The sequence below is a fragment of the Canis lupus genome, chromosome 10 (assembly GCF_011100685.1).
Source record: "Canis lupus familiaris isolate Mischka breed German Shepherd chromosome 10, alternate assembly UU_Cfam_GSD_1.0, whole genome shotgun sequence".
Taxonomy (NCBI): domain Eukaryota; kingdom Metazoa; phylum Chordata; class Mammalia; order Carnivora; family Canidae; genus Canis; species Canis lupus.
In genome coordinates, this window is record NC_049231.1 from 8,380,757 (window position 1) to 8,408,455 (window position 27,699).

Below are 27,699 nucleotides of genomic sequence, written 5' to 3' on the forward strand. Positions count from 1 at the left end.
CATCCAAAACAAATAATGTTTTGTTAGATGAGAAGACCAAAAGGGAAATCCTAGAGAAAGGAGGATGGATGATCTTTCTTTAATGTCAAAACTGACATAAACACATCCCCCTCCCCCTTTTGCTCAAGATAATTTTCTCAACAAGACCCAGATTGCTTCAGTCTTGCCTATCACCCTTTGAAGCACTTTCCTTATTATTAGGAGTGGGGGCAGGGTTTCCTTTGAGGATTTTTGCAGCAGTGAAGAGTTCCTCCTTTAAATACTTTCACATGATGAGGGAATTCCGCTTTCAAAGTGCTGTCATCCCTGTGGCTTCTTTGCCATGAGACAATTTATTCTTGGGTGAAGGTCCTTCTTAGTTTGATTGTCAATAAAGACTCACTTTTCTGATGGATTCTCCTTCAGCTTTTTCTGGGAGACCTAGAGAAAGAATTCAGTGTTCTCCCGTGTTATTAACCTTATGGAAGTTGGCCATGATCTTCTTGTGAAATGTCTTCCATCACACGGGTTTATTTATAGTCTTCAACATGGTTGTCCTTGTCAATCTCCACTAATTAAGATTTGGATGACATATCAAATATTCCATCTTGAAAACTGCATTTCTCCTACTGCACAGAGACACCCTGAATTTTGGGGAGTTTTGAAGAGGTATTTTTCTGTTCGTTTGGTTTTTTACTTGTGTTGTTTTGTTTTACTGTCTCTAATGATATTTAAAGAACGCCATGGGAAACAACTAATAAACTATTGAAGTGTCAACGGATTTCCCAGAAACATTGAAATCTTTTGAGAACCCTTACCTACTCCGTGTCACTATACCTCATCCTTGTCTACTCTTGAATGTAGTCTTCTGGAAAATTCTATACATATTTAATTCATGGAGACAAAATGTATAGCTGTGTGGTTTGATAGCTCATTTGAAAGTGGTTCCCTCCCCTCCCCAAAATTTTTAATAGGCAATGATTCACAATTGTTAGCAAAGAATTAGAATGAAGAAACCCGGAATAGAACTGATAGTTTTCTCAATATTATTACCTAAAGTGAGCTTCTAAGTATTTGTGGTTATTTTACATAAATGAGTAAAAAATCATCCATGCCCCAAACTAGATTGCATTATTTATGTCATTACTCTTGAACTTTCTCTTTGAACAGTTTGGTTGTTGGTGAGAGAATCAGTATTGTTTAGTATTCATTCATTATCTGCTTCCACTTAGAAGCTCATGAGTGTAACAAGGTGGCTCCTAACCAATCCAGACGTGGCACTAAACATATTTCTTAAAACCTGCAATTTCCTTCCTGTTTGATTATTGAAACGAATGATGTCTTGGCCTTCTTTTTTTTTTAAATAAATTTATTTTTTATTGGTGTTCAATTTACCAACATACAGAATAACACCCAGTGCTCATCCCGTCAAGTGCCCCCCTCAGTGACAGTCACCTATTCACCCACACCCCCCGCCCTCCTCCCCTTCCACCACCCCTAGTTCGTTTCCCAGAGTTAGGAGTCTTTACGTTCTGTCTCCCTTTCTGATATTTCCCACACATTTCTTCTCCCTTCCCTTATATTCCCTTTCACTATTATTTATATTCCCCAAATGAATGAGAACATATACTGTTTGTCCTTCTCCGATTGACTTACTTCACTCAGCATAACACCCTCCAGTTCCATCCATGTTGAAGCAAATGGTGGGTATTTGTCGTTTCTAATGGCTGGGGAATATTCCATTGTATACATAGACCACATCTTCTTTATCCATCATCTTTCGATGGACACCGAGGCTCCTTCCACAGTTTGGCTATTGTGGACATTGCTGCTAGAAACATTGGGGTGCAGGTGTCTCGGCATTTCACTGCATCTGAATCTTTGGGATAAATCCCCAGCAGTGCAATTGCTGGGTTGTAGGGCAGGTCTATTTTTAACTCTTTGAGGAAACTCCACACAGTTTTCCAGAGTGGCTGCACCAGTTCACATTCCCACCAACAGTATGTCTTGGCCTTCTATTGAGGAAGAAAGTGGACCATGAGAAGGGAGTTCTAAACTAAAGTCAGAATACACAGATTCTAGCTTTGGCTTGGCCACTCACTGCCTGTGTAGTGTTGGCAAGTACCACATCTTTCTGCTCCCTCTCCCTCTCCTCCCCACAAAAAATCTTGTTAAGTTAGTGACCTAGATGATCTGCATGAATTTACCATCCTAAGTAAAGAATAAGCTACTCTACCTATAAAGAGAGGTTTATTATTTGAGTCAAGTTGGATTGAGTCAAGTTGGATTCTCCAATGAAAAAATAGCATTGCTAATTTCTTAACCTAGTCGGTAAAAAAGGGATGTTGATTAGATTTTCTGTCTCCTGTGGTAACTCAGTGATGTCCCATAAATATCCATCCCATTTTCTTGTTTGTGTGGACTCTGCCTTAGGAATGCTCACCACCTAGTCAGAGAAGAAAGCATGAGAACAAATAAGTCAAAGGTCCAGTTTGAGGGCGGCCTGGGTGGCTCAGTGGTTTAGCGCCGCCTTCAGCCCAGGGCCTGATCCTGGAGACCCGGGATCGAGTCCCACATCAGGCTCCCGGTGCATGGAGCCTGCTTCTCCCTCTGCCTGTGTCTCTGCCTCTCTCTCCGTGTCTCTCATGAATAAATAAATAAAATCTTTAAAAAAAATCCAGTATGATAAGTAGAACATGATAAGTATAGATAAGATGAAGAGGTAGCGTGCACACACACACCTATCTTGAATTCTAGAAATAGGAAAATGTGTGCAAGATGGAGGGGAGCTTTATGGTAAAAACAAAACAAAACAAAAAAAACCTCTTTATTTGTTTACTACTGAATCAAATACATCCCTCCATCATATTAGTTTTCATATACTGCAATTGAATGAGTTATAATATGGGAGGTTAAAAATATAGAATGTTCTCTTTCTTTGCATAGCTAAATTATTTTTCAGTGTCTCCAGACATCACCTTTAAACCTCTCTTTCGGGATCCCTGGGTGGCGCAGCGGTTTGGCGCCTGCCTTTGGCCCACGGCGCGATCCTGGAGACCCAGGATCGAATCCCACGTCGGGCTCCCGGTGCATGGAGCCTGCTTCTCCCTCTGCCTATGTCTCTGCCTCTCTCTCTCTCTCTCTGTGACTATCATAAAAAAAAAAAAAAAAAAAAAAAAAAAAAAAAAAAAAAAAACCTTTAAACCTCTCTTTCTGGGGATCCCTGGGTGGCTCAGAGGTTTGGCACTTCCCTTTGGCCCAGGGCGCGATCCTGGAGTCCAGGGATCGAGTCCCACGTCGGGCTTCCTGCATGGAGCCTGTTTCTCCCTCTGCCTGTGTCTCTGCCTCTCTCTGTCTCTCTCTCTGTGTGTCTATCATAAATAAATAAATAAAATCTTAAAAAAAAAAACAAACCTCTCTTTCCTAGCCATTGGCACTTCTGCCATTGAGCAAAGAATACCTAAATGAGCCAAATAGTCATTATAGACCAAAAACTATAACCTAGAGTCTGTTTAGATTCTCTTTAGAATCTAGAAGACAAAGAGAGGTAAGCTTTCTTAAGAATACTGGTGTGTCTTGGCATAATTTTTTTTTTTTTTCGGAATGTGATCTTATACCTAGAAAGTTAAGGTTTTCCTGGTGATTTGCAACAATCTTGAACTCAAATCAAGGAATTGGAAAGTGTCTCAGCTCTGGGGGGTTAAATCCAGCACAGACTGTGAAAGCTATACTGCTGCATAGCGGGGGATGGGGGCTTGGGGGAGTTTCTTATAAAAACTTGGCCTGAGCTAATTTGTTTTGTTTGAAACTGGAAATCATATTGTTGAAGTCTGCATTCTGTTTTCTTTCAGTTGGTGTATTAACACAGAGCACCATGTTTTTAAAGGGCTTCCTCCTTTCTACAGGAATAAATTTGGCTTCTGAAAAAGAAAAAAGATTGTACCAGCAGTTCAGCAACATCACACCTCTTCCATCATTTTGGGCTTCAGCTCAGTAACTCCAGACAAATTTTGTGGAAATATGTAAAACCATGCCTAGAAGTACTGAGCGTAAAACCTGACTGTACACTCATAAACATTTGTGCAATCTTATGGTCCTTATTATTGAGTTTCTCAAAGCTGTGTGCATATTTTAAAAATCATTAGAATAAATGAAAATGGGAACAAGATGCTATTTCAGAGAAGGTGCTCCCTAGAGATGCCTGAAGAATACTGCTCTATGACTTTCCTCTAGGAAGTGAGCAAGCTTCTTGCCCATAAAATAGATAGAAGCTGCTTTCCAGATACCCCTGTCTGGAGAAATTAGGTTAAGATGGAAACTACGGAATACTCATTTTTAAAAATATTTTAACCATACAAACTCAGGACTGAAAAAGCATGCATCCTAAAGAGGCCTGGAATAACTGAAAAGTTAGCAGCCAGAAGAATTGGAATAAAATAAATCTTTAAAAAATAAATAAATCTATTTTTAAAAGGTGGTGGGGGTGGGGAGTGGAGGGGCGGCTGGGTGGCTCAGTCAGTTGAGTGCCCGAGTCCTGGTTTAGGTTCAGGTCCTTGGGGTCCAGGGATCAAGCCCTGTGTCGGGCTCCACGCTCAGTGGGGAATTGGCTTGAAGATTTCTCTCCCTCTGCCCCGACCCTCCTCCCACTCACCCCCAGCCCCTCTCATTTTAAAATAAATCTATCTTTTTTTTTAAAAAAAGGAACAATTGGGTTGAGTTTTGGAAAATGTCACACTGTAAGACTCATAATGAGTGCCCAGTGCCTCAGGATGAGAGACAAAACCAAGGGGCAAGAGAGAGCTTTATAAGTCCAGGGGTGCTGTAGAAAACTCTAGATGGTCTAAGAAGGCTTCTTGAAACATAAACTCCCAATGCAACTGTAATCCAAATGTGAGGAAGTTATTCAGCTTCTGACTTTTTTTTCAGGTTGAAGAAGTTCAGCATGATTCATATCCTAAAGGTTTTCATTCTTTGCTTAGTAATTCTTTAAATTTATATTCTAACCACAGGCTGTCTCTCTGTCTCTCCTCTCTGTCTTGTTCTCATGCTGCCCTGCCCCAGGTTGGCCTTCGTTCCACGATGTGATCAGTTCCGATGCAATCACATTCACGGACGACTTTTCCTATGGGATGCACAGGGTGGAAACAAGCTGCTCTCAGGTCAGTTAACCTCACCCCAAAACCCACTGTGCTGCTCACTCTGCACCACAAACACTTCCTGGGTTCCTGTTTGGCTAATATAGCAACTAGGGCCATGTGACTGTCACAAAAGGGACAGACGAATGCAAGGAAGTCTCCGTAAAGTCTTAATGAGATCCCAGTCGTCAGGTGTTAAGCAAGTCCAAGAGAATGCCAGTCATTGGCTTCAACACTATTAAAAAAAAAAAAAAAAAGATGGATAGGAAAAATCACCTTCAGCTGACTGAGTACAGTGGGGAATGGGCTGTTCTTAGGACGTATGAAGTTTTCATTACGTGGCTTTGTAGAATCTGATGTTTGGAGAGTCCCCCTCTCCCTGCAGTTCTGTGCCCCCGTTGTGCAGCTGTAATGCCCCTAATGGTAATGATCCAAAGATGGTCGGTTAAGACCCCAGAGACAGCTTTCCCTGTGTGGATGAGGAGGGAGGTTGGAGAAAGGCAGTGGGAAGAGGAGGTTCAGTAGTGGGCCTTATGAGCTCAGAGAGAGAAAACGTGATAAGGCAATGCCATCTCTGCTTCTCCCAGTGCACAGACCTCTCTCAGTTTCCAAGGATGTTCCAGTTAGTTCCTATCACTCTGCTCTAAGCGAATTAGGGCTGGCTCTACAGGAGAAAATGAGCATGTGTTGAGGAGACAGAAAGAGTTAATCTGTCATCCCAATCTAGAAGACTTGAACTTGTGGGTATTTTTGTATTTAAACTCAGAGACATAGCCAGAACCTTCTTTACACAGAATTAGAGCAACTGCACGTTCCATTCCATTCCATCCTTTAGAACAGGAGGTAGTCCTGTTCTAATCTGCTGTAAATAAGTGAAATGTAGAGTCTGAGTATTGTGGCACTGAAATGTTGGTTGGGGGATGTCTGTTGCGCATATCAGAGGCAAAGGGGGCACCATCCGGCAGCTGAAATAGCAAAGTGATTGCCACGTGGGCCTCCCGCAACATTCTTCTACTTGCCCTTTAACCCCCTTCGTCAGGCACAAGACTTTTAGGGAGGAGGTGGCATATTTACTACCAAGTAGGGAGGGAGATTGGTTAGAACCTAACCATCTGATGAATTTGTGCTTTCCTTTTTTTTAAATAAAGCTGGCGAGTTTACTGTCTTCTAAGTATGAGGACCACTCTCTCCTTGAAAAGCAGACTTCATATTTTACCTAGGTCATATTTTCGGTCCACTCTTGTCTCTCACATATGAGTCTCTGAGTGAGATAGTGGAACTTCCCGATCTTGGGTCTCACCCCCAGAGATTTTCAGTGACTTGGCTTGTGTGAGGCCTGAACGCCAGCAAGTTTTAAAAGCTGCCCTGGTTAAGGCTCTCAATAACCTTGTCAGGTAGACACTGCCATTCTTTCTTATTTTTCAGTTGAAAAAAAGTAAAAATTAAAACACAAAGAGGACAATGACAACTTGTGTAAAGCTACATCGATTTAAGTGGCAGAGCTGGAACTCGAATTTGGGCATTGAGCTCCAGAGCTCTAGGGTGCTTAGCTAGTAGATCACCAAGAGTGGTCTACATTAAAACAACAACAACAAAATCCTGTCACCTCCAGCAGTTGGTTTAGTTCAATTCAGCTTTTCAATCAAAAAGCTTTGATTCAGCTTTTAGAATCAATTCAGCAATTGAATTAATATTCAATTGAATATTAATCGAGATTTGTATAACTGCCACAAAAACTATGATTATCTCCCCCGGAATCTAAAATATCCAACAGAAAAGTAACCGGGTAGGATGATACTAATAATGTATAACCTAGGTACATGGTACTTAACAAACCTCTTTTAAGACAACAGTTGTGTTTCTTGTAAGCCGCCTTAGAGGCTGTTGCATGGCGCCTACTTTCCTTTTTATTCAGAATCCACTTTCAAATATTGAGTCCATTGAGAACCAAATAAAAAAGGGCCAGGAAAAGTGAGGCGTAAGATAATGACTTTCCTTAACGTTCTGTTCTCTGAGGTCTCTGCGACTGATTCTTTCAATTCACAGAGTAAAACTTGGTCCTTTCTTGGGGCCAACCGCAGAGATGATATTAGTAGCGGTCAAGAAAAGACCATTATGAAGGGGTTCTGTTGTGACCAAAGAGAAATGAACCCTACAAACTGCCCAAGTCAGGCAACATGATATAAGAGACACTAAGCTAAACCAAGTACAGCTCTCAACGCTTTGGCCAAAAGCCTAGGTGGCTGTTACTGTGCTCTGGGCCCTTTCTGAATAGTTGGGTGAAGAACTAACACTCACCTATCCCTTCTGGCTTTTTCCCCTGCCACCTTTATTAACTCAGATTTCGAAAGCGGATGGTGACTCTTTCTTAAATAAAAGTCTTAAATTTAAAGAGAAGAGGGAGGGGAAATTTGTTCTATTAAGCCGTGTCTAAAAATACGTGCTCTGTGAAGTAAGTTCCACGGGGAAAATAATCGGGTTCCAGCAGTAAAGAAAGTCATGTTTGCTGGATTCTTCTCCCTGTGGGCAGAGTGGGGGATGTCCACGTCAACAGAGCAGGAATTGCTCACTAAAGTGTGCTAGGTATCGTTTGTTCTTTCTTTCTTTTTTTCTTTCTTTCTTTCTTTCTTTCTTTCTTTCTTTCTTTCTTTCTTTCTTTCTTCTTTCTTTCTTTTTTTCTTTCTTTCTCTTTTGTTCTGTGTTTCACCCACACATTTATTTTCCTTTTGTTCTACATTTTTCTTGAGTCTTTTTTTTTCCATTTTCTCATTCATCCTTTTTTATCTCAACTTGGAAAAAAATAACTGACCAAATGCTCTCCCTACTAGAGTGACCACGTGTATTTCGTTTCCTGGTTTCTCATTCTTATTGCTACTTTTCGTGATCCATTTATCTTTTTTTTTTTTAACCTTCTACTCTTTCAGTTTATGTGTCTCTTCCCCTACCCACAGTTTCTCCCATCATTTCGAGAGGAAGGGATAGTAGGAAACTTCATGCAGATCTGCTTCGCTTCTTTCTAAAATTCTGATCACATTTTGAATTCACGTGGCATGTCCTTTGTCCAGATTGAATCGCCACAATGTGGTTTGTCTGACGAAGAACCTGTTAGATGCGTTAGGGACCTCATAGACATTCTCAGTTGGACATGTTATGCCGAGTATTTCTTTCCTTATGGTAAAGATGCAGCATCTACACATGACGACCCTCGTCCTGCCACCTTATCCAAATGAGCTGAGCTTCCATGGACAAAACCAGTAGGCTCCAAGTACTTGCTTGGCATTTTTTTTTTTTTCTTCCCTGTCTGTCGGTTCCTAATTCTTGCTCCAGTATTTAGGATTCTTCTTTTTTCTCTTTCTTCTGTTTGGTTTAAATTGTGATGTAGGACATTCTATGCAGTGAGTTAGGCCCCCTAGTTGGGTAGGAATTATAAACGTGCTGGGAGACATACTCTAACCCCTCCTTATACTACCCAGTAGTTCTTCCTTGTGTCCCGTGACTCCTTTAGTCACATATCTTAGTAAGATTTTGTTGAGAAAGTTAAAGATTGATTCAGTACTGTCAACACTCTTAAGATAAATAGTGCAGTCAGGTCCTTCTGAAAGAATTGCTGTGTAAGGAACCTCGCACACTACCTGATGCTAAGTCAACAATGCAGAAAACTCGCGAGGGGGCTGGAGGGTCTTCAGTGCCTTCTGGTTCGATTCCTGCTCGCAGAGGAAATAGGTTGCCCCGTTCCATCCCGACTTTTGTTGCAACCATATCTGTTTGCTTTTACTGTTCGACCCGCTGAATTGAGGGCAGTTACCTCTTCAAGGAGGAATTACATTCCCGTCATCTCTTTCTTTACCTTCAATCTGCCTGCCTTAGTGGGCACGTGTATCTTCTCCCCAGCTATGGCAATTTTCCACCGATTTGCAGTTAGAACTTTTTAAGATTTCATTCACACTTTTCAGCTAGTGATAAAATATACTGCATCTATCCTCATTTCACTACCTGCTATGAATAATCGTTTGACAGCGTCTCCCTAATCCTCCAGCCGAGCCTGGTAAGCAGTGCTCTGTCAGGAGTTAAATTCAGTGCAACAAGGGAAGAGTTGCGCGGTGTAAGCTGTAGTTCAGAGAAGTAAGCCCCTCCTGGTAATACTTGGGGAATTCCTCCTTCTTTAGATCAAAATTCTACATCTGCAGCAAATGGGAGACCAATAAATCACTTAACTTTTGGTAATCATCTTTAAGGAAACCATCAGATCCCTGGGTTTACCCAAGTTGGAGTCTATTTATGCCGGCCGCTCTTACTAGCTGGACTCTATGGTAGGGTCCCTTAAGTTTGTTTTAGGTCACTATTAATTTGTTCTTAGGCAACCAAATCAACAGAAAGGTAAATACCCACCAATACACGGTGTCTTTCAAAAGTTAAGCAGTTTTTGGTAAAGCCCCAAACCTTATTAATCTTTTGCAGATGACAACTCCTATATTGCTGATGATTAAAGATAGCCATGTGTTACAATAGGGTTTCAGACTCACAGCCCATCTCTCTTTTTCTTGATCTTTCGGTAAAATCATAATGCTAAACTGGTGACTTTACAATCATTTCCTTGGCAAAAGATTAATATCACAAGCACAGAGGAAAGAGCCCTACTTACACACAAGTGTCTTCAATAACGGTGGGAGAAAACAGGATACTACTGGCAAAGTAAATTGCTTTTCTTCTTAAACTCTTTTCTCCTTCTCATCCTGCCCCATGTGCCCAAGTGTAAAAGCCCTGCTTTGAAACTGCTTTATCTTGTAGATCAAACACTTAAGAGAAAATGACAATAATAAAGCCCAAAACATCCTAGAAATAGCTGGGAGAAAACCCTCTAGGACAGTTGGAAATACATCAGTGCGGAAATATGTAACTGTGTTGAATGCACTATTTGTGTTTCTCATGCACACGATTGAGAATTGCAGTCAGATTTTAAGGAATTATGTTAAATTTGATGTTCAATCACTTTTTGGGGGAGGGGAGCGTCTTTTCCCTTGGTTCTCTGCAGGTTCTTTAGTTGCCAACTTTTCTGAGTGGGAGGCTTAGGTGATAAAAGATTCCTCCGGGAAGTTTAAAATTTTCTTTTGAACAGTTATCTCGTGCTCTCTCAGAATGAGAGCTAGAACATTCGGTTGTAGTGTGCATCTTACCCATAAAATAAATGGCATAACTGTTTTAAAACAACTTTCAAAATGCACACTAAAGATTTTACCCTGAAATAAATCATTAACAGCAGGTTTCAGAGATTTCTTCGTCGGGCAGCCAGTTTGTTTCAGTTACAACCAGGTGTGCTGAGATCCCAACACATTGCCAGTTGGCTGGGGCCAGGGAGGCAAGAGCTCACAGGCGGCTAAAGAAACAATGCATCACTGACAACTTCCATTCATCATCCCAGCCTTCGGCCAGGGGTAGAAGCTGGAAAGAATGGGCTCCGTGTGCGTTCCCCTCTGGGAGGAACCTTCAGGGCTTATGCACTTTTCAAAGAAACCCGGTAATAGTCTTTTATGGGAGACTGGGTGTACCTGGGAAGGAGCAGAAATGGTGCTGTGTGGTTAGGCTTCCTGCAGACAAATGGCTTCGCAGCTTTGCAGGTGGTGGAGTGGGCATGCATGTGGTGGCCCAGATATACATGAACACCTGGCTGTGTTTTGAAATGTGGCTCCTCCCTCGGTTGTCTGAGCCCGGTGTGAATCCTCCAGAACACCTTGGGCAAGCCTGATGAAGCTATCACTATCATTCGTAGGGGACTCACACCTTTCCTGAGGCTTTCCCCACCCCTACCACCCCCAACCCATAGAGCTGTTTGCCAGCGATTTTTGTTGCTTCATTCCAAGTTCTCTTCCTCATCCCCCTGCCTTTTCCTTTTGGATTAGGGGCATCTAGAATCTGTGTTTTTCTTTCTGTGTAAGCAAAACACCCAGTTCCAGATTTAGCAAGTGAAACTGCAGACCAATAGCCAACTCAGTGCAACAGATTGAATTGCCCTAAGTTGGATTTGTTAAAGATGATTGGGGAAATGAAGACATATAAAATAGTCCCAAAGAGCTTCAAGCATATCCTTGCTGCGTCTTCTTTTTGGAGTAAGGTAAATAGCACTGTTTTCTAAATATGTCCAAGAGATGATGAATAAAGGTAACGTCAGTTGTTTTGCCCAGATAGCTGTTTTCGGTCATTAAAAAACAAAAACAGAAAACCTGTCTGAGGCCTTTATGTGAAAAATGCGCCTCTCAGATGCCAAGTGATCAAAGTGCCAGAGCGGCATGTGAGATCAATAATGGTGCACACATACTGGTCACCGAGAGCATGAGTTCCTGTTGGCCTGCACACTGTTTTGGCAGGCAGAAATAGGTGTTTTCCTGTGTCCACTGGGTAAGCATATGTATTTTTACTGGTGCATCTTAGCTGCTGATGCCTGAAAATTTGGCCTCAATTGTTTATAGAAAGGAAAAGCAATCTGAGCTGTCAGCCTTGATATTACCTAAACCTGCATAGAATGTGGTAAAATAGTGCAAGATTTGTTTTTTAGGCCTGTTTCATATTTTCCAGGCAATAGATCAAATCAGTTCAGGGTTCATTTTTAGTTCTTTAATAAGCTGACACAGTATGTTGGCAGTAAAATAAGAATGCACTTTTAACATGGAAGTGCCATATAGTCAGAGTCGCTATTTGTGCTATTTATTAATAACTAGAGAACCCCTGAGAATTGAGCGTAGCACTTTGGATAGGGAAACTGAGATTCTAGTTCTTTCCATTGTAATGAGCACCGTCCTTCATTTCTCTCTCATCATCTCCATTTGGTTCATTAGCCCAATTCCCATGTCAATTCCTACTCTCTTTTCCTGTAAATTCTAAGGGTTTTGTATACCAACCGAGCACAGTGAGAAGAATTAATAAATCAGCTACAGGCCTTTTCTCTCACAGCCTTCCCTAAATCTTGACTCTTCCATCTACTCCAAATGCTCCTCTGATGTCCACTCCTTTGCCTACTCACTTCCTTTGGTTTCTTATTCCAGAGTCACCCCAGAAGAATAGCCCCTCACCCTCATACCTGCAATATCAGCCCCCAACCCTGACGCTTCATATCACTGCCTCTTTTCCCCCTCTCCTTGGCATTTATTCCCACCTATCGTACTTGATAGTTGATATTTCTTTGTGTATTATCTATCTCTCCCACTAGAATGTCAGCAGCGTGAGTCCAGGGGTTGTTGCCTGTGTCTGCAGAGTCTGAGACACTGCCTGGCTCCAAAAATACTTCAATGAATGAATGGAAGTCGTTTGCCTCAGGCTTCAGTTTCCTTGTTGCATGACGATTGATGTGTTTCACAGCCCGTTTGAATATGATGCATAGAATGTGGTAAAACATTCCCTTATCCCTCACTCCTGTCCCTGCTCAGAAAAGGTACAAGAGGGGCACCACTCAGCCACCAAGTGGTTGAGCATCTCCCTTCGGCTCAGGGTATGATCCCGGTGTCCTGGGTTCGAGTACCGCATCGGGCTCCCCACAGAGAGCCTGTTTCTCCCTCTGCCTGTGTCTCTGCCTCTATCTCTGTGATTCTCATGGATAAATAAATAAAAATCTAGAAAAGAAAGAAAGAAAGAAAGAAAAGAAAGAAAGGATAGAAAGAAAGAATAGAAAGAAAAGAAAGAAAGAATAGAAAGAAAGAATAGAAAGAAAGAATAGAAAGAAAGGGTGCAAGATAGTTAAGAGTGACATATAGTGTTGTCACCGGAGTCGTACCCAGCGTCGGAGGGGCTAGTGCAGGGCATGTGCACCGAGCCAGCCTTTCTGGAGAAACCCTCTCTGGGCTGGATCTCTCTCTAACCTGTCACAGCCACCCAGCCCTCCTGCTGTCCTGCTGCTTCTGTCTGGGTGCTGGGCCTCCTCTCCTTCCCCGAGCTTCATGGATAGTCGGCAGCACGGATTCGAGCTCCTTCCTTGCCCCCATAACACGGGGCCGGTGGGTGGAGAAGCCAGGGCACTCCACCTACTGGGAGTTGGAGTAAAGCGACCGTGTGGGCTGTGACATTCTATTCGCCTCGCTCGCCGGCCCGGTGACTGCGTGGCACACATCTGTTGAGCCTTGCCGTGGCCTTGCTGGGTTCCAAGGACGTCAGCACTTGTCTGATGTGAAGTTTACTGCCCGTGAAAGCAAACGTCCCCTCTGTCCGGCCAGCTGCGCAGTGTCTTCTGCAGGGGACTTCTGCATCTCTGAAGCCCACCCATCCAAAGCCAAGAGTAACGCCAGGGATGGGTGGAGGTGGGTAGGGGAGACTTTATTCCACGTGTTCCTCACAAGGGGGGGAGGAATCCATAAAATTCATCCCATTTGCTCAGCTGCTCAATTCATAAAGCCACAGCATCTCGGCATCATTCAAGGGGCCGAGAGACCGCACGGTCACCAAATACAGTGGCTCCTACCCGATGTCGGCTGTGCCCGGTACCCAGTGTCCCACTCCTGGCCTGCGGTGTGGGCCGCCCCGGAGCCACCCCTGCGCTGCCACCGGCCAGGCCACCTGTGGTCCCCCTGCTCTACAAGCTGGGATCCGTCTACACCACCGAGCACGGGCCCCCTGCAAAGCCTGCGGTGTCCACGCCGTCCCCTTGACCATGTCGCTCTTCTCTTTGCAGTGCGGGGCTCACCTCGGGCACATTTTCGACGACGGCCCTCGTCCCACCGGCAAAAGATACTGCATCAACTCGGCGTCCCTGGCGTTCACACCCGCGGGCGGTGGCGCCCAGGGGAGCAGCGGGCCGGGTGGCCCGGCCGCGGGGAGCAGAGCCGAGCTGTAGGCCCGGAGCCCCGGCCCAGGGTCCTCGTGGCGCAGCTGGGTCCAAAGAAAAATCAGAAAACAACTAAACCAAAAAACAAAACAAAAAGAAAAAAAGAAACAAAACCCCAACAACTCAGAATTGTCTATCTTAGATATATTTTTTCAAGAACTCTAAGGGCAGTTTTGTGCTTTAGATCTTTTTCTTCTTTTTGCTTAGACAGAGGCCTCAGGCGGCCATGCACCTGGCCACCAGCTAGACCCAGATGGTTTGTGGCCTCAATGGTGGCCGTGGTCTGGGGACCCTCTTTCCCAAGCCACTGGAGTGCCGCTTGGCCTGATTTTCTCTGAGCACGCAGCTTCTTTGGGGATCCCTCCCCCCACACCCCACCCCTTGCTTCAGAGGCAGAAGGTGCTGGGCTTGGGATCCCCTGGGGTGGGGGTGGCGGTGGCAGCCCAGCACCCAGAGCAGGGCACCCAGACCTGCGAGACACGAGGCCCGAGGCCCCTGCGCAGGCCTACCTGAGACAAGGGTGGACTCACGTCTTCTGAGACTTCTCAGCTTTGTGGAAAGTTTGAGCTAAGGTCGTTTATTCTCACTAAAAGGGTGTGAAGGTCTAAAGTCTTTCCTTATGTTAAATTGTTGCCAGATCTGTGGGTCGGAGTGGGGGTGCAGGGGTTGGGGGGGTGCGGTGCACTGAGTGTTGTGGTGGAGAGAAGTAAACATTACCTCACGGGTAGGCCTTTATTTTATTTTATTTTATTTTATTTTCCATCGAGAACATTGGAATGTAGGACAACTGTAAAACGCTGAGCCCCGTTTTTGTCCCAAGTCCACAAAGAACAGCACCTGCCATTGCCTTTTGTAAGTCGGTCCCTCCGCACCTACTGCCAGCTGCAGCCGGGAGGGCGTTTTGGTAAATCCCACTGTGTAAAAAGAAAACGTTGGGGACAGCACACCTCATCAAGGCAGCAGAAATAAGAGAGCGTGGAGAGGACCAAGGAGGAGGTCCTGGGTAGGAGAATACCCAGTGCTGAGCAGAAAAGCCCACAAGATACTACCAGTAATGACAGACGCAGCCCGAAGCGGGGGACCTGGGGTGTAGAGGTTCGGGTGAGCTCCGGGAGGATGCTAGGGGTTAAATGGAAAGACCCAGGAGCTCAAGTCCCACCCCCCCCCACCCCCCGCTGCTGTGTGACAAGGGCCAAGCCATTGAGCCTCTCCATGCCTCCTCTTCATATATAAACTGGGACTTGCATTATTTATAAAATAATTGACACTCTCAGGGCAAAATTACTATATTGCTGTACAATTAAGATTTGTGTTGTAAAATTAAACTGATCTGGTTCTAATTGCCTCAGAGGCTGAAGCCCAAGCATTTGAAATGGAAAGAAGCAGAGAGAAGGTTGACTTAGCTGATTGGTATGGAAACAGTTGGGCCACGAGCCAGAAATTTTTCTTTGTAGCAATATGGCTGGTTTTACTCTGCGGAGCTCCGCTCAGTTGCTGTGTAACACTTGGCCCTGTGGAACGTGGAACGGCTGTCACTGTGCACAATAAGGTTTCCACAGGTAGGACCTGCAGTGATTTAAGATGATATCGCCAGAGCTGGGTTTGAGGGTACGGTTTATGATTGATAGATATGGTGTTTGAGGCCTTGAATGCTAATCCTGAAAGGCAGTTTTTAAAAAATATTGTAAATCTTTGAAAGCTTATGAAAACTGACGTCTTTCCTTGTAAGCACCAAGACAAAAATAAGAAAGAGGGACACTTGACAATGAGAAACAACGAGAAGTTAAAATGAAAAGTCACAAATCAAAGTGGCAGTGTGGTCACGTCCACATCCTTCCATGCGTCTACACGTACTTCTGGTGAGGCCCTGATAATCCAGTGACTTCACTGTCACGAATGCTCTCACCTCACAATGCCGGTAAGTTATGCTCCTCATTTCCCAGCTCCCAAGCCTTGTACCTCTAGCCCCGGGGGGTCCCTCTGGAGTTGAGATGTAAGACCATTGAGGCCTCGGCACGAGGACCAGGCTAGCAACCCATGCTGACCTCACAGAGGGAGCCCCATCATTTCCCAGAGACCCGAGGATCCAGTGTGGGATCCACTAACGAAGGAAGTCTCCAGAGACTTCCCTGACACAGCATACGTACATCTGTCCTTTGGGGCACACAGCACTTCTCGCATTGCTCCAGCTTCTGCCCCGGGGTGTCCTGGACACGAGCCACCGTGTTGGGGTAGACAAGGAAGATGAATGAGGAGCTCCTTCCCTCTCCCCAGAGATTCCAGACTCTCATTGTTCTCTCGTTTTTATTATAGGGCTTAACATTTCCCTCAAAAAAAACAAAAAAACAAAAAAACAAAAAAACAAAAAAAAAAACCCACTTCATTTCTAATCCTTTGTCTTTGTTTCAAGGAAAGCCAGTTTTTCCTCCTACCACATTTTCCGGCATCAGCTTTAAGAAAAATGCAACATCCATTGAAAAAAAAAAAAAAAAAAAGCAGGGTATATGCATGTGGTTTAATTCCAGATTGCTTTTGAGTTTAAGTGGTATCAACTTTCAGTATATTTCTGTCTTATGTTAAAGAAATATATTACTAAAACGTTGGTGAGCAATAATGTCAGCTGTCGAGCACTAGATTTATTTTTGCAGGATATGGAGCGCAATGAACTGCGTCAATATGGCAAGGTGTATGTGATCTGTGGGAGTTGTGCCATTTAACATAGGAAATGCACGGGACTTTCCCTCTGCACTCAGCCCTTACTGTACCATTAGGAGATACAGGTTTCTGCTGGTGTGTAAAACGTCCATCCGTATAGTCATGCCGAATGGATCTGAAGAGAGCAGCAGTATATATTCTATTAGAGAACATTTCTATATGTTTAAACTTCTCACTTCTTAGATGCATTAAAATACTTAAGGCAAATGACATAGCAATTTAAAAGCTTCTCCATGTTCATTGAATTGAAATGCCTTGCTTTGAATGTGGAATATTATGATTATGAAAGGGATTATCGTTTGTTCTGAAGGTCAACTATTTTTGTCTTTAGATGGCTTTGTAACACTTTTTCTCCAGATAACTCGGAACTTTTGAAAAATGTCATGAGATTTTCATTAAAAGGACCCTTTTCCTATGTTTATTGTATACAGAAATTATGCAATAAAATTTCTTTATAAAAAATGTCTTCTTCTCTGATTCCTAGAGACTCCTGTTATTTTTAGCACAGATCTATGGACACCCATTGGAGTTTGCCGTAGATTGCTCTGCTGACCTCCTTCCAGCTGATGTGTGTGTGGTTTGTATAGAGGGCCTTTTATCCCATGTGGCCTTTGCACGGAGGGGCTCTCATCATGGGGTCAAGTCTGAGGAAAGGCCCCCAGACCCCAGGAGAGGCCTCCAGGGATCTGAAAGATTGGAGGAATTACTCAACCTTCACCTCAACACAATCTTCAGCAGCTTGTGTACATTTGGGGGCTTCGAATATGGACTTTGGGGAGTTCCAGCATGATAACTCTGTGGATAAAAATGTAGGAATGATAACACACTGATTCCTTTGGCTTCGGTTAAATAATTTGCCAGGCAACTTCTACTGTTGTCAAAGGGTGGTCTCTAGGGAAGTGCCTCAGGGGTTCCCCGCTGCTCACAGATGAAATCACCTTTAAAAGTCATCTGCACTGAAGAGTTTCAGTATAGTATTATTTGTTGTTGAAATCTTTCATTTAAATGGTTCGGTTTGTTTTGTCGATTTGTTTCTTTTGTGGAGGAAAAGTGAGGTGGTGAGGTGGTGAAGACTTTGCTTTCCAGCCAGTTCTTTAACCCATATTCCCAGGATCCTAAAACTCCCAGGCCAACAATGTCTCGTAGTGTACCTTAGAACGGTGCTTCTCAAAGTGTGGTCCCCAGGGATCCCTCGGTGGCTCAGCGTTTAAGCGCCTGCCTTCAGCCCAGGGCGTGATCCTGGAGACTCAGGATCAAATCCCACATCAGGCTCATTGCATGGAGCCTACTTCTCCTTCTGCCTGTGTCTCTGCCTCTCTCTCTCTCTCTCTCTCTCTTATGAATAAATAAATAAAATCTTAAAAAAAAAAAAGTGTGGTCCCCAGATGGAAGCATCAGTAGCACCCAGGAACTTGCAACAAATACAGATTTTCAGTTCTCTTCCCAGACTCACTGCATAGAAATTCTGGGGTGGAGCCTTAGCAATTTATGTTTTAGCAAGCCCCCCCCCCCAAAAAAAAAATCCCCCATGGGATTATGGTGCTTGTTCTAATTTGAGAACCATTGCCTTGGAACTTTTAGTGAGAAAAAGTCTATTAGTATTAATTTTAAAAGCATTTTTTTAAACTCAAAAATCCCTTGTTTTGTCACCAGTGGTTGTCTTTCTGTAGAGATGGGTCACATGGTTTTCCCAAGGCCTCATGCCTTTCAGCTCTTCTTATCCTTCACTGCCCATTTGTCTTGTTCTGGAGCACTAGCGTATCCTCATCAACCAGCACCATCTTAACTCCAGTTTGCATTTCTGAGTTGAACTCAGGCTGCTCAGTGGTGCTTCCCAGATCCTCTCTAGAACTACAGGATATCCATGGCGGAGCTCAGCTCAGCAAATCCAAGAGTGAGAGAACAGATCTCAGTGCATAAATTGACATATGACCTTTCCCATCTCTTCCATTTCTTTGTACCTATACCTCAACAGCATCAACATGGGTTTTTCTTTTTTAACCATCATGGGATTTTAACAAAGGGGCATGTATTCAAATTGTGACTTTATTTGGTCAGAAAACTGCTGTCATTATTGGGATCTTAACAAAGTAATGAATTTTAAGAGATGTTGGCATAGGGGAAAGGTCGAATTAAAACTTGTCTTTGGGGACAAGTTTATAAGTGCCTGTACTGACTTCTAATTAAAGTTTATTGTGCACCACAGAAATGGTAGACATGTTACCCTTTTGAAGTGTGGACCTGCCACATGCCACCAAAGAATATTCTAGCGAGGACCCTTCCCATCCACTTGCTCCCAGAGGCTGGCCTCATCCTACACCATTGGCCAGACGATGATTGGAGGTTCTAGAGCAAGCAGCTCTTGACAATCTGCCATGAGAGTCATAGGCTTTCACAGAACCATTGCATGTTAAGGCCAGGATGACCTGACATCTGGAAACGAAATCAGATCCTCAGGCCCACATGAGACTTTTCCAATTTTTAGGCTGGCTGCAGAACCACACTAATTTGTCAGATTATGGATGCCGGGGGGAACCTCATTTTTATTTCAAGCTTTGCACTTTCTCTCCCTGCACTGGCCACCACTGCCACTCCCAGGAAATAGACTCTCTTGAACCCATCCAGGCTGGGCAGGAACCTGACAGATTTTCAGGAATAAGCAGCAGGGAAGTCCTCTAAGTAGTGACTAAGTGCTACTTCAGCATTGTACTGACAGGGTGAAGGTGTAGAAAGCTGTAGAAATAATGAGAAAGCAAGGTAAGGCCAAGTGTCTGTATTAGCACAGGAGATAGTTGTTAAGAGTTCAGGTATGGTTGCCAGGAGCTTTATTCCCAAGGTCCTCAGCCTCACTGTAGGATTCCTTTTTACCTTGATGATATTGTGTATTAAGTCATCTCTGTAAGTCAGGTACTTGATCCTTTTTCTCTTATATGAGGTAGGCAGGCTTATCCCCATTTTACAGATGGCGGCACTAATGCTCAGAACCGTTAAGCCGAGTTGCATAGCTACTACATGGCCAAGATCGAAATCCAGGTTTGTTCACCGGCTTCCTACTTAGCACGACGCTGGCTCCCAGGTAGGAGACTGGCTATTTGGATCGTGTTCAGCAGCAGGTTTTACACAGGCAGAGAAATGTGTTTATATCATTTATTTTTTCAAATTAATTGCAGTTTGCCCTTCCAAAATATAATCTGCAGTGTGAATGCTTTATTTCAGACAGGGCTAATTAATCATCATACACCTTGATTTTTTTTTATACTTCAGTGATGGAGAGTTTAATTTTTATTCCTAAGGGTTAACATTAATATTCCTAATGATTTCTTTTTTTTTTAATTTTTATTTATTTATGATAGTCACAGAGAGAGAGAGAGAGAGAGAGAGAGAGGCAGAGACATAGGCAGAAGGAGAAGCAGGCTCCATGCACCGGGAGCCCGACGTGGGATTCGATCCCGGGTCTCCAGGATCGCGCCCTGGGCCAAAGGCAGGCGCCAAACCGCTGCGCCACCCAGGGATCCCTTCCTAATGATTTCTAAGTACCACATAGACATACACACAACAAGCCACATTCTGGATCCAAGGAGGAGGGAGGCAAGGTGGCGGGATAGTAGGAGTCCTGCATCCAAATAGAAAAACGGAAGAAGACAGGTGATGCTAAAGATGCGCTCGACCAAAATATTCTATTTCTTGCACAGTTGATCCAGTTAACCTCTCCTTATCTAGAAAGATGGAGAGCCCTGGGGGTGGACATGGAGTGTCCTTACTGATGTCACTAAGTCAGCGAGATTCCACAATCAGGGCAGATTCCTGAGGTCTCTATCCACACCCAGAACAGGTCTGCAGGGCATATGATGGACCTATCCCAGGAACTGACAGAATAAAGAGGTTTGTTTCTGTTTGATTACAATTCATGACAGATTGATAACTGCAAAGGCATTCAAACTTGGTGTTTCGTTCCCCCCTTCTCTTTAACACTACAGCTTGGAAGGCCAGTCAGGCATCTGGTGTTTGTTAGATGGCTGCGTTGCATCATCCTCATGATTGCTGGGGAACATCTCCTAGCATTCGAACGATTGGAGGGAAGACCATGGGGCACAAAGTGGCCTCATCCGGTTTACATCTTCATTACTGCGCTTCTCACATACCTGCTTACATCTGGAAAAAATCTCCAGGTAAACCTCTTGGGCTCTTTTTCTTAAGAGTAACTGTAATTATTAGGGTTATACCCAAATTCAGCTTAGAATAGGTATGTGGCTGAACTTCAGCCAAAATCCTGTGCCTGTCTAAAAGAAATTTTCTTTTTTTACATCCAATTACATAGGAGGGGCCTTTCCCCCACACATGGCCAGTGGGGTTCCTGGTTCTCTACACCCAAAGCTTCTACTTATGCCCTTGGGGAAAAGGCAAGGAGACTTTAGGGGGAAAAAAAACCTTAAAGATCTCCTCAAATCTCTCACTGACTTTTTCCTCCATACCACGTCCCAGAATTCTAATATGTGTTACAGGTCATGTCAAATTTTACAGATGCCATCTTTTCTCAGCCTCTAGAAACTGTCACACTGGGTATGATCACTAACTTTACCTTGCCAAGTAAGAACATAAAAAAAAAAAAACTACTCTACTGTTTCCTCTTACTTCATTTGGACAGAGTTTGTCCGTTCAACACACATCTACTGAGCACTTCATGGGGGCAAAGTGGGAAACCAAAAACGGAGTGGGACTGGGTGCCTGACATTTGGGGAAAAAAGACACTGGCTTGTTGCGTAGGACACAGGAGCGTGAACAAAGCGTTAGGAGAGCTCAGTTCGGAGGAGGAGGAACTGCACCACAGGAAGAGGCAGGTAGCGGAGAAGCTGGCTGAGTCAGGGGAGGCTTCATTTCGAGATGAGACATTACAGATGTTTCGAAGAGTAGGTGGCATTTCACGAAGAAGAGAAGAAGGTGGTCCAGAAAAATGGGCCATGGTTTGGCTGCATCCAACTCTCAGATGTGTCGCAAACACCCTGCAGCAGGAAGCGCGGAGGCCCTTCCCCATCCAGCCACCACCCGCCTGTTCCAGCCTCGCCTCTCACTGTCCCTTCCCCACCCCCCCACCCCCAGCCATTCGGATTTCTGCCACATTTTCTGGGCACATACTTTCTGCCTAAGAGGTCCTGCCTGCCTTTTCCAAATGGTTGACCTGAGTCATCCTTCAAATCCAGGCCTTGCGTCGCTTGCGTGAAGAACATTGCCAGCTTCCTTTCCTCCCCTAGCACAAATGGACTGCCATTATCATTTGTCTCTAACCTCGATTCTAGAGTTCATCACGTTGATTAATTGTCTCCCTCACCAGATTTGGAGTTCCTCTTGAGGACAGACACTTCAAATAAATCATCTTAGTAGATGGAACAAAGCTAGAATCGGGTCTAAACAAAACAGATGGTGAAATTCATTTCCACTCCTCCCTCATTTTCTCTATCCTGCCCCATCATTTCTTCTAACACCCACCTAGACCTGTCCTCTGGGCAAGATCCCAAACCTCTTTCACCTTCATGATCCTTGTAGGAGCTCAATCTGAGTGACAACAACTACTGTCTACCTACCCCTCTGTGTTTATTAGAGGCTGGACTCTTAAAATTCATTATCCTATTTCATCTTCTGGGTTAAGAGAGAAGTCACAGACTGGAGGCTGAAGGTGGGTTATTTATTTGTCTGCCTTTAAAAAAAAACACACATTCACCAATATTTAAAAATCATGAGATTCCCACATAAAAGCCCATTTCCAGACTTTTTTGAGAGAGGTAAAATCTGGCCAGCCTGGGTAGCTACCAGATAATGCCGAGTAGCAGCTGAGTACATGAGGAGATGACATTCCGGGTTCCTACAACCCTCACCACTTCCAATGGACCCCCATTTATCTTCGTATGTGTGCTCTTTTAGTATTTTGTATAATAGACAAATATTTTTGGTATTTTTGTTCTACCAAAATGGGGAAATAAAATGTAGAGGCAGGAGGCCACATGACTTTTTTTAAAACTTACCTATGTCCTGTAGGTATTTGGTTGGTGACCCCTGAGGTAGGTAACACTATTCTCTTTATTTTCTAGATCAGAAAGGTTAAATAAGTTCACCAGGATAACATATCTAGAAAAAAACAGAGCCAAGACAGGCCCTTGCTCTTCCGTGGAGACTTTTTGGTCCCGTGGCTCCAAAAATATGAAACTCTTATCCAGGTACATCTAGTGTGGGCACTTACTTTTAAATTATGTACATTCATCAGCATGGTAATATAGTGTGCACAGTCTAAAATAGACAAAGATGGAAAAATTTTAAAGATGGGATAAAAAATTTAAAGCATGAATGTAAAAAGCGTTTAAGTGTTATTTTAAGGGTACCAAAAATATTTTTACTTTTACGAAAATGTTACGATTTTAAGTGATATTTTTAGTGTAAGTGGTGTGATTTGAATACATCATTAATGTTTGAAATTTTAGGTTTAATAGTTGGTGAATCAGTGTTTGAAGGTCTGGATTTAAATTCAATTTATTTTCAATATTTGCTTCAGTGGTTGACATCAGTGCAAACTACATTCCACAATGACATCCCTTTGGAAAGCTGCACCATGTGCTCACTGTTGGATCAGGATGCTCAGTTTTTACACCCCAACCACTGGTGTACAAAGATGTCTGTGGAATTTTGGTTAGTGGATCTTCATATTCCCAGATGTCAATTAGGTATTATTGCAAATTATTCAGATATTTTATTTTATTTTTATTTTTTTATTTTTTTTATAATTTTTTATTTATTTATGATAGTCACAGAGAGAGAGAGAGGCAGAGACACAGGCAGAGGGAGAGGCAGGCTGCATGCACTGGGAGCCTGACGTGGGATTAGATCCCGGGTCTCCAGGATCATGCCCTAGGCCAAAGGCAGGCGCCAAACCGCTGCGCCACCCAGGGATCCCTACTCAGATATTTTAAAAAGTATTTAGCAAATGTGAAAAATCCAATGAACAGGCTTGAAAACAGATTTTAAACATACTTTTTAAAAAGTATTTTAACATACTTTTTTGGCAATACACATTGTGTAAAAATGGAAATAGTTCCAAATACCCATTTTTATTTTTATTTTTTATTTTTTATTTTTTATATATATTTATTTTTATTGGTATTCAATTTGCCAACATATAGAATAACACCCAGTGCTCATCCCGTCAAGTGCCCCCCTCAGTGCCCATCACACAGTCACCCCCACCCTCCGCCCACCTCCCTTTCTACCACCCCTAGTTTGTTTCCCAGAGGTAGGAGTCTCTCATGTTCTGTATCCCTTTCTGATATTTCCCACTCATTTTTTCTCCATTTGCTTCGACGTGGATGGAACTGGAGGGTATTATGTTGAGTGAAATAAGTCGATCGGAGAAGGATAAACATTATATGGTCTCATTCATTTGGGGAATATAAAAAATAGTGAAAGGGAATAAAGGGGAAAGGACAAATACCCATTTTTAAAATGCTCCCTCCAAAACCCGACTTTCTTTTAAGAGGCAGTTATTCATTGTTGAGATGTCATTTTTGCCTGAAAGAAATGGATTGAGTATGTTCTTTAAAGATCATGATTAGATAGCATACTGCTAACAGATACTTGTCATCACAGACAATGTTGGAAAGCTTGGAACTTAAAAAAAAACCCACCTTAGCTTTAAGATTGATAATCCTCGGTCAACTAATATTCGATAAAGGAGGAAAGACTATCCACTGGAAGAAAGACAGTCTCTTCAGTCAATGGTGCGGAGAAAATTGGACATCCACATGCAGAAGAATGAAACTAGACCACTCCCTTGCACCATACACAAAGATAAACTCAAAATGGATGAAAGATCTAAATGTGAGACAAGATTCCATCAAACTCCTAGAGAAGAACACAGGCAACACCCTTTTTGAACTCGGCCACAGTAACTTCTTGCAAGATACATCCACGAAGGCAAAAGAAACGAAAGCAAGAATGAACTATTGGGACTTCATCAAGATAAGAAGCTTCTGCACAGCAAAGGATACAGTCAACAAAACTAAAAGACAACCTACAGAATGGGAGAAGATATTTGCAAATGACGTATCAGATAAAGGGCTAGTTTCCAAGATCTATAAAGAACTTATTAAACTCAACACCAAAGAAACAAACAATCCAATCATGAAATGGGCAAAAGACATGAATTGAAATCTCACAGAGGAAGACATAGACATGGCCAACATGCACATGAGAAAATGCTCTGCATCACTTGCCATCAGGGAAATACAAATCAAAACCACAGTGAGATACCACCTCACACCAGTGAGAATGGGGAAAATTAACAAGGCAGGAAACCACAAATGTTGGAGAGGATGCGGAGAAAGGGGAACCCTCTTACACTGTTGGTGGGAATGTGACCTGGTGCAGCCACTCTGGAAAACTGTGTGGAGGTTCCTCAAAGAGTTAAAAATAGATCTGCCCTATGACCCAGCAATTGCACTGTTGGGGATTTACCCCAAAGATACGGATGCAATGAAACGCTGGGACACCTGCCCCCCGATGTTTATAGCAGCAATGGCCACAATAGCCAAACTATTGGAAGGAGCCTCGGTGTCCATCGAAAGATGAATGGATAAAGAAGATGTGGTTTATGTATACAATGGAATATTCCTCAGCCATTAGAAATGACAAATACCCACCATTTGCTTCAACATGGATGGAACTGGAGGGTATTATGCTGAGTGAAGTAAGTCAGTCGGAGAAGGACAAACATTATATGTTCTCATTCATTTGGGGAATATAAATAATAGTGAAAGGGAATAGAAGGGAAGGGAGAAGAAATGGGTAGGAAATATCAGAAAGGGAGACAGACCATAAAGACTCCTAACTTTGGGAAACGAACTAGGGGTGGTGGAAGGGGAGGAGGGCGAGGAGGTGGGGGCTTATGGGTGACGGGCACTGAGGGGGGCACTTGACGGGATGAGCACTGGGTGTTATTCTGTATGTTGGCAAATTGAACACCAATAAAAAATAAATTTATTATTAAAAAAAGATTGATAATCCTTCCATGAAATAGCTAGCCAGCATAAAATATTGTCATGGCTATTATCTATCTCCCTGCAACATATTATAAAGATTGGCCATATTTCCATGTCTTATTTTTATAAAATAAAAAATTTTAACCACACCAGTGACGTACTGTAACACTTCCGGCTTTAATCCCTTAGTTCGAGGGCTTGTGCACGCATAAATTAGTGCAGGGGGATGACTTTCATGTGCAGAGATCTTTCTGTAACCTCCCTGTGGAATCCATTCTTTTCCCTAGTACCTTTGTCAAAGCATCTATGGCATCGGTGGTTTGCCATCGACCATGTTTATTGAATCAGTTATTTCCACCTTCCCTTTATTGACTCTCCCCCACACAAAAATAGTTCTCCATTGCTGAAACAAAATCCAGCATACACCACAGGCTGAGACATGGTTGTAAAAAATCTCTACTTTAATGCAACTTTGGAGAGAACCTCCACACGATGTGATTTGTTCTGTTACTCAGCCCTTCCCACCTTCAGCATGCTTTCTCTGCCTCTTCCAGTGGTATTTATTTTCTGTACATACAGTTGAGTTTGTTCCCTTCTTCTTTTCACATGACTCTGGATGCTTTCATCAGGGCAGGAAAACCAATTGGTGGGTGGTCTTTTGCAGTTTCCAAAACGTGAATCACTAAGTTTATTGAAAATTAATCAAGTAGTACGTTGAGTCTTTTTTTTTTTATTTTTTTTTTATTTTTTTATTTTATTTTATTTTATTTTTTTTAGGAGTACGTTGAGTCTTATGTGATGCTAAGCATCACTAAAACATTGAAGGATTCCTTTCACGTTGTGAGCACTTGGTAGCTAAATGTTGAGCTCATCATCATGGCCTCATTATCAGCTGCTAATAATTCAAGGCACGATGTATAGTTAGGGTAGGTGCTTTGTTAACAACGGCGGATGGGCACTGATATTTCTTTTACTCAGCCTAATTACTTCGCATTGTTTGCTGACTCTTTGGTGGATCTGATGATCACTGTGTATACCTCATAAGTGGCTGACACTTTAATCAGAGGTGGCATCTCTGTCATTTACTTGTAACTCATGTCGACTTATATTTTTATTAGCTTCAGTCTGCCCTTGAGTTGTGAAAATCATGTTTAGACCCTTGTTGATACTCTGAGGGTTCATTCACTTCATTAGCTATCGATTGGCCATAAACCTTGAGTGGACACATATGCAGGTGCCTTTACTCAACACTGGAGGTGATTGACACTTTCGCCCTGACACTGTGTGAGACCTGTGACTATTGGACCCATGGACCCCATGAGGACTCCAATGTCAATCTGTAGATTTCACACAATTGTAATCCTTACTTTATATGAAAGTGTGAGACCATAAAAATTACCATGTACGCTGAAACCACGCAAAGTGACCTTAATCATCAACTGGAAAACTTCCAGTTGTTCTGTGATTCTTAAAAATGTTCATTAAAACACCAAAAGCTCTCTTACAGTCTGTCGTAAATGTACTGGGAAATGAAAAAAAAAATGTAAAACACATACTTACTTAGTCTGCTTAATTTACATTACAAACATTGATTACAACATCACAAGTATTGAGAATGAAAGTGTTTTATTTCTCTGTAAAAAAAAAAAAAAGTCATTTCAATAGCACTTACCTTCCTCTCGTCGTTTAAGATTCAGAGAGCATCTTTCCTATACAAAGGTGACTCTTGTCCTGTGCCACATGTCTGCAGTCATCTGGAGGGCTGGCTGGGGGGCTGGCTGTTCTGACATGGCCACTGCTGGGACACCTGGGCTCTCCTCTATATGTCCTTTCCACTCCTGCAACTGGTGTGCCATTGACAGGGGGGAGGAGAGAAAGTGGGAGTGTGCAAGCACTCCTTATACCTCTGCTGGTCTTATTTGTTACTGTCCCTTTGGCATAAATGGGTTGCACGACCATACCTGGAACCGAACCAGTGTAGGCCAGTTCTACCAGAAGAGATGGATATAGGAAGATATGAAAAATTAGAGTCATTAATGGAATC

General features: G+C 43.0%; 1 protein-coding gene across 1 annotated transcript in view; it reads left to right on the top strand.

Annotated features, from left to right (window-relative positions):
* Nucleotides 1-17,097, top strand: part of MSRB3 (methionine sulfoxide reductase B3) — a 177,806-nt gene extending 160,709 nt beyond the window's left edge. The window contains exons 5-6 of the mRNA XM_038549928.1: nt 5,041-5,138; nt 13,768-17,097. Coding sequence (XP_038405856.1) covers nt 5,041-5,138; nt 13,768-13,929 — 260 coding nt within the window. The 3' untranslated portion in view covers nt 13,930-17,097. The remainder of the gene's footprint in view (nt 1-5,040; nt 5,139-13,767) is intronic.
* The last annotated feature ends 10,602 nt before the right edge of the window (nt 17,098-27,699 follow it).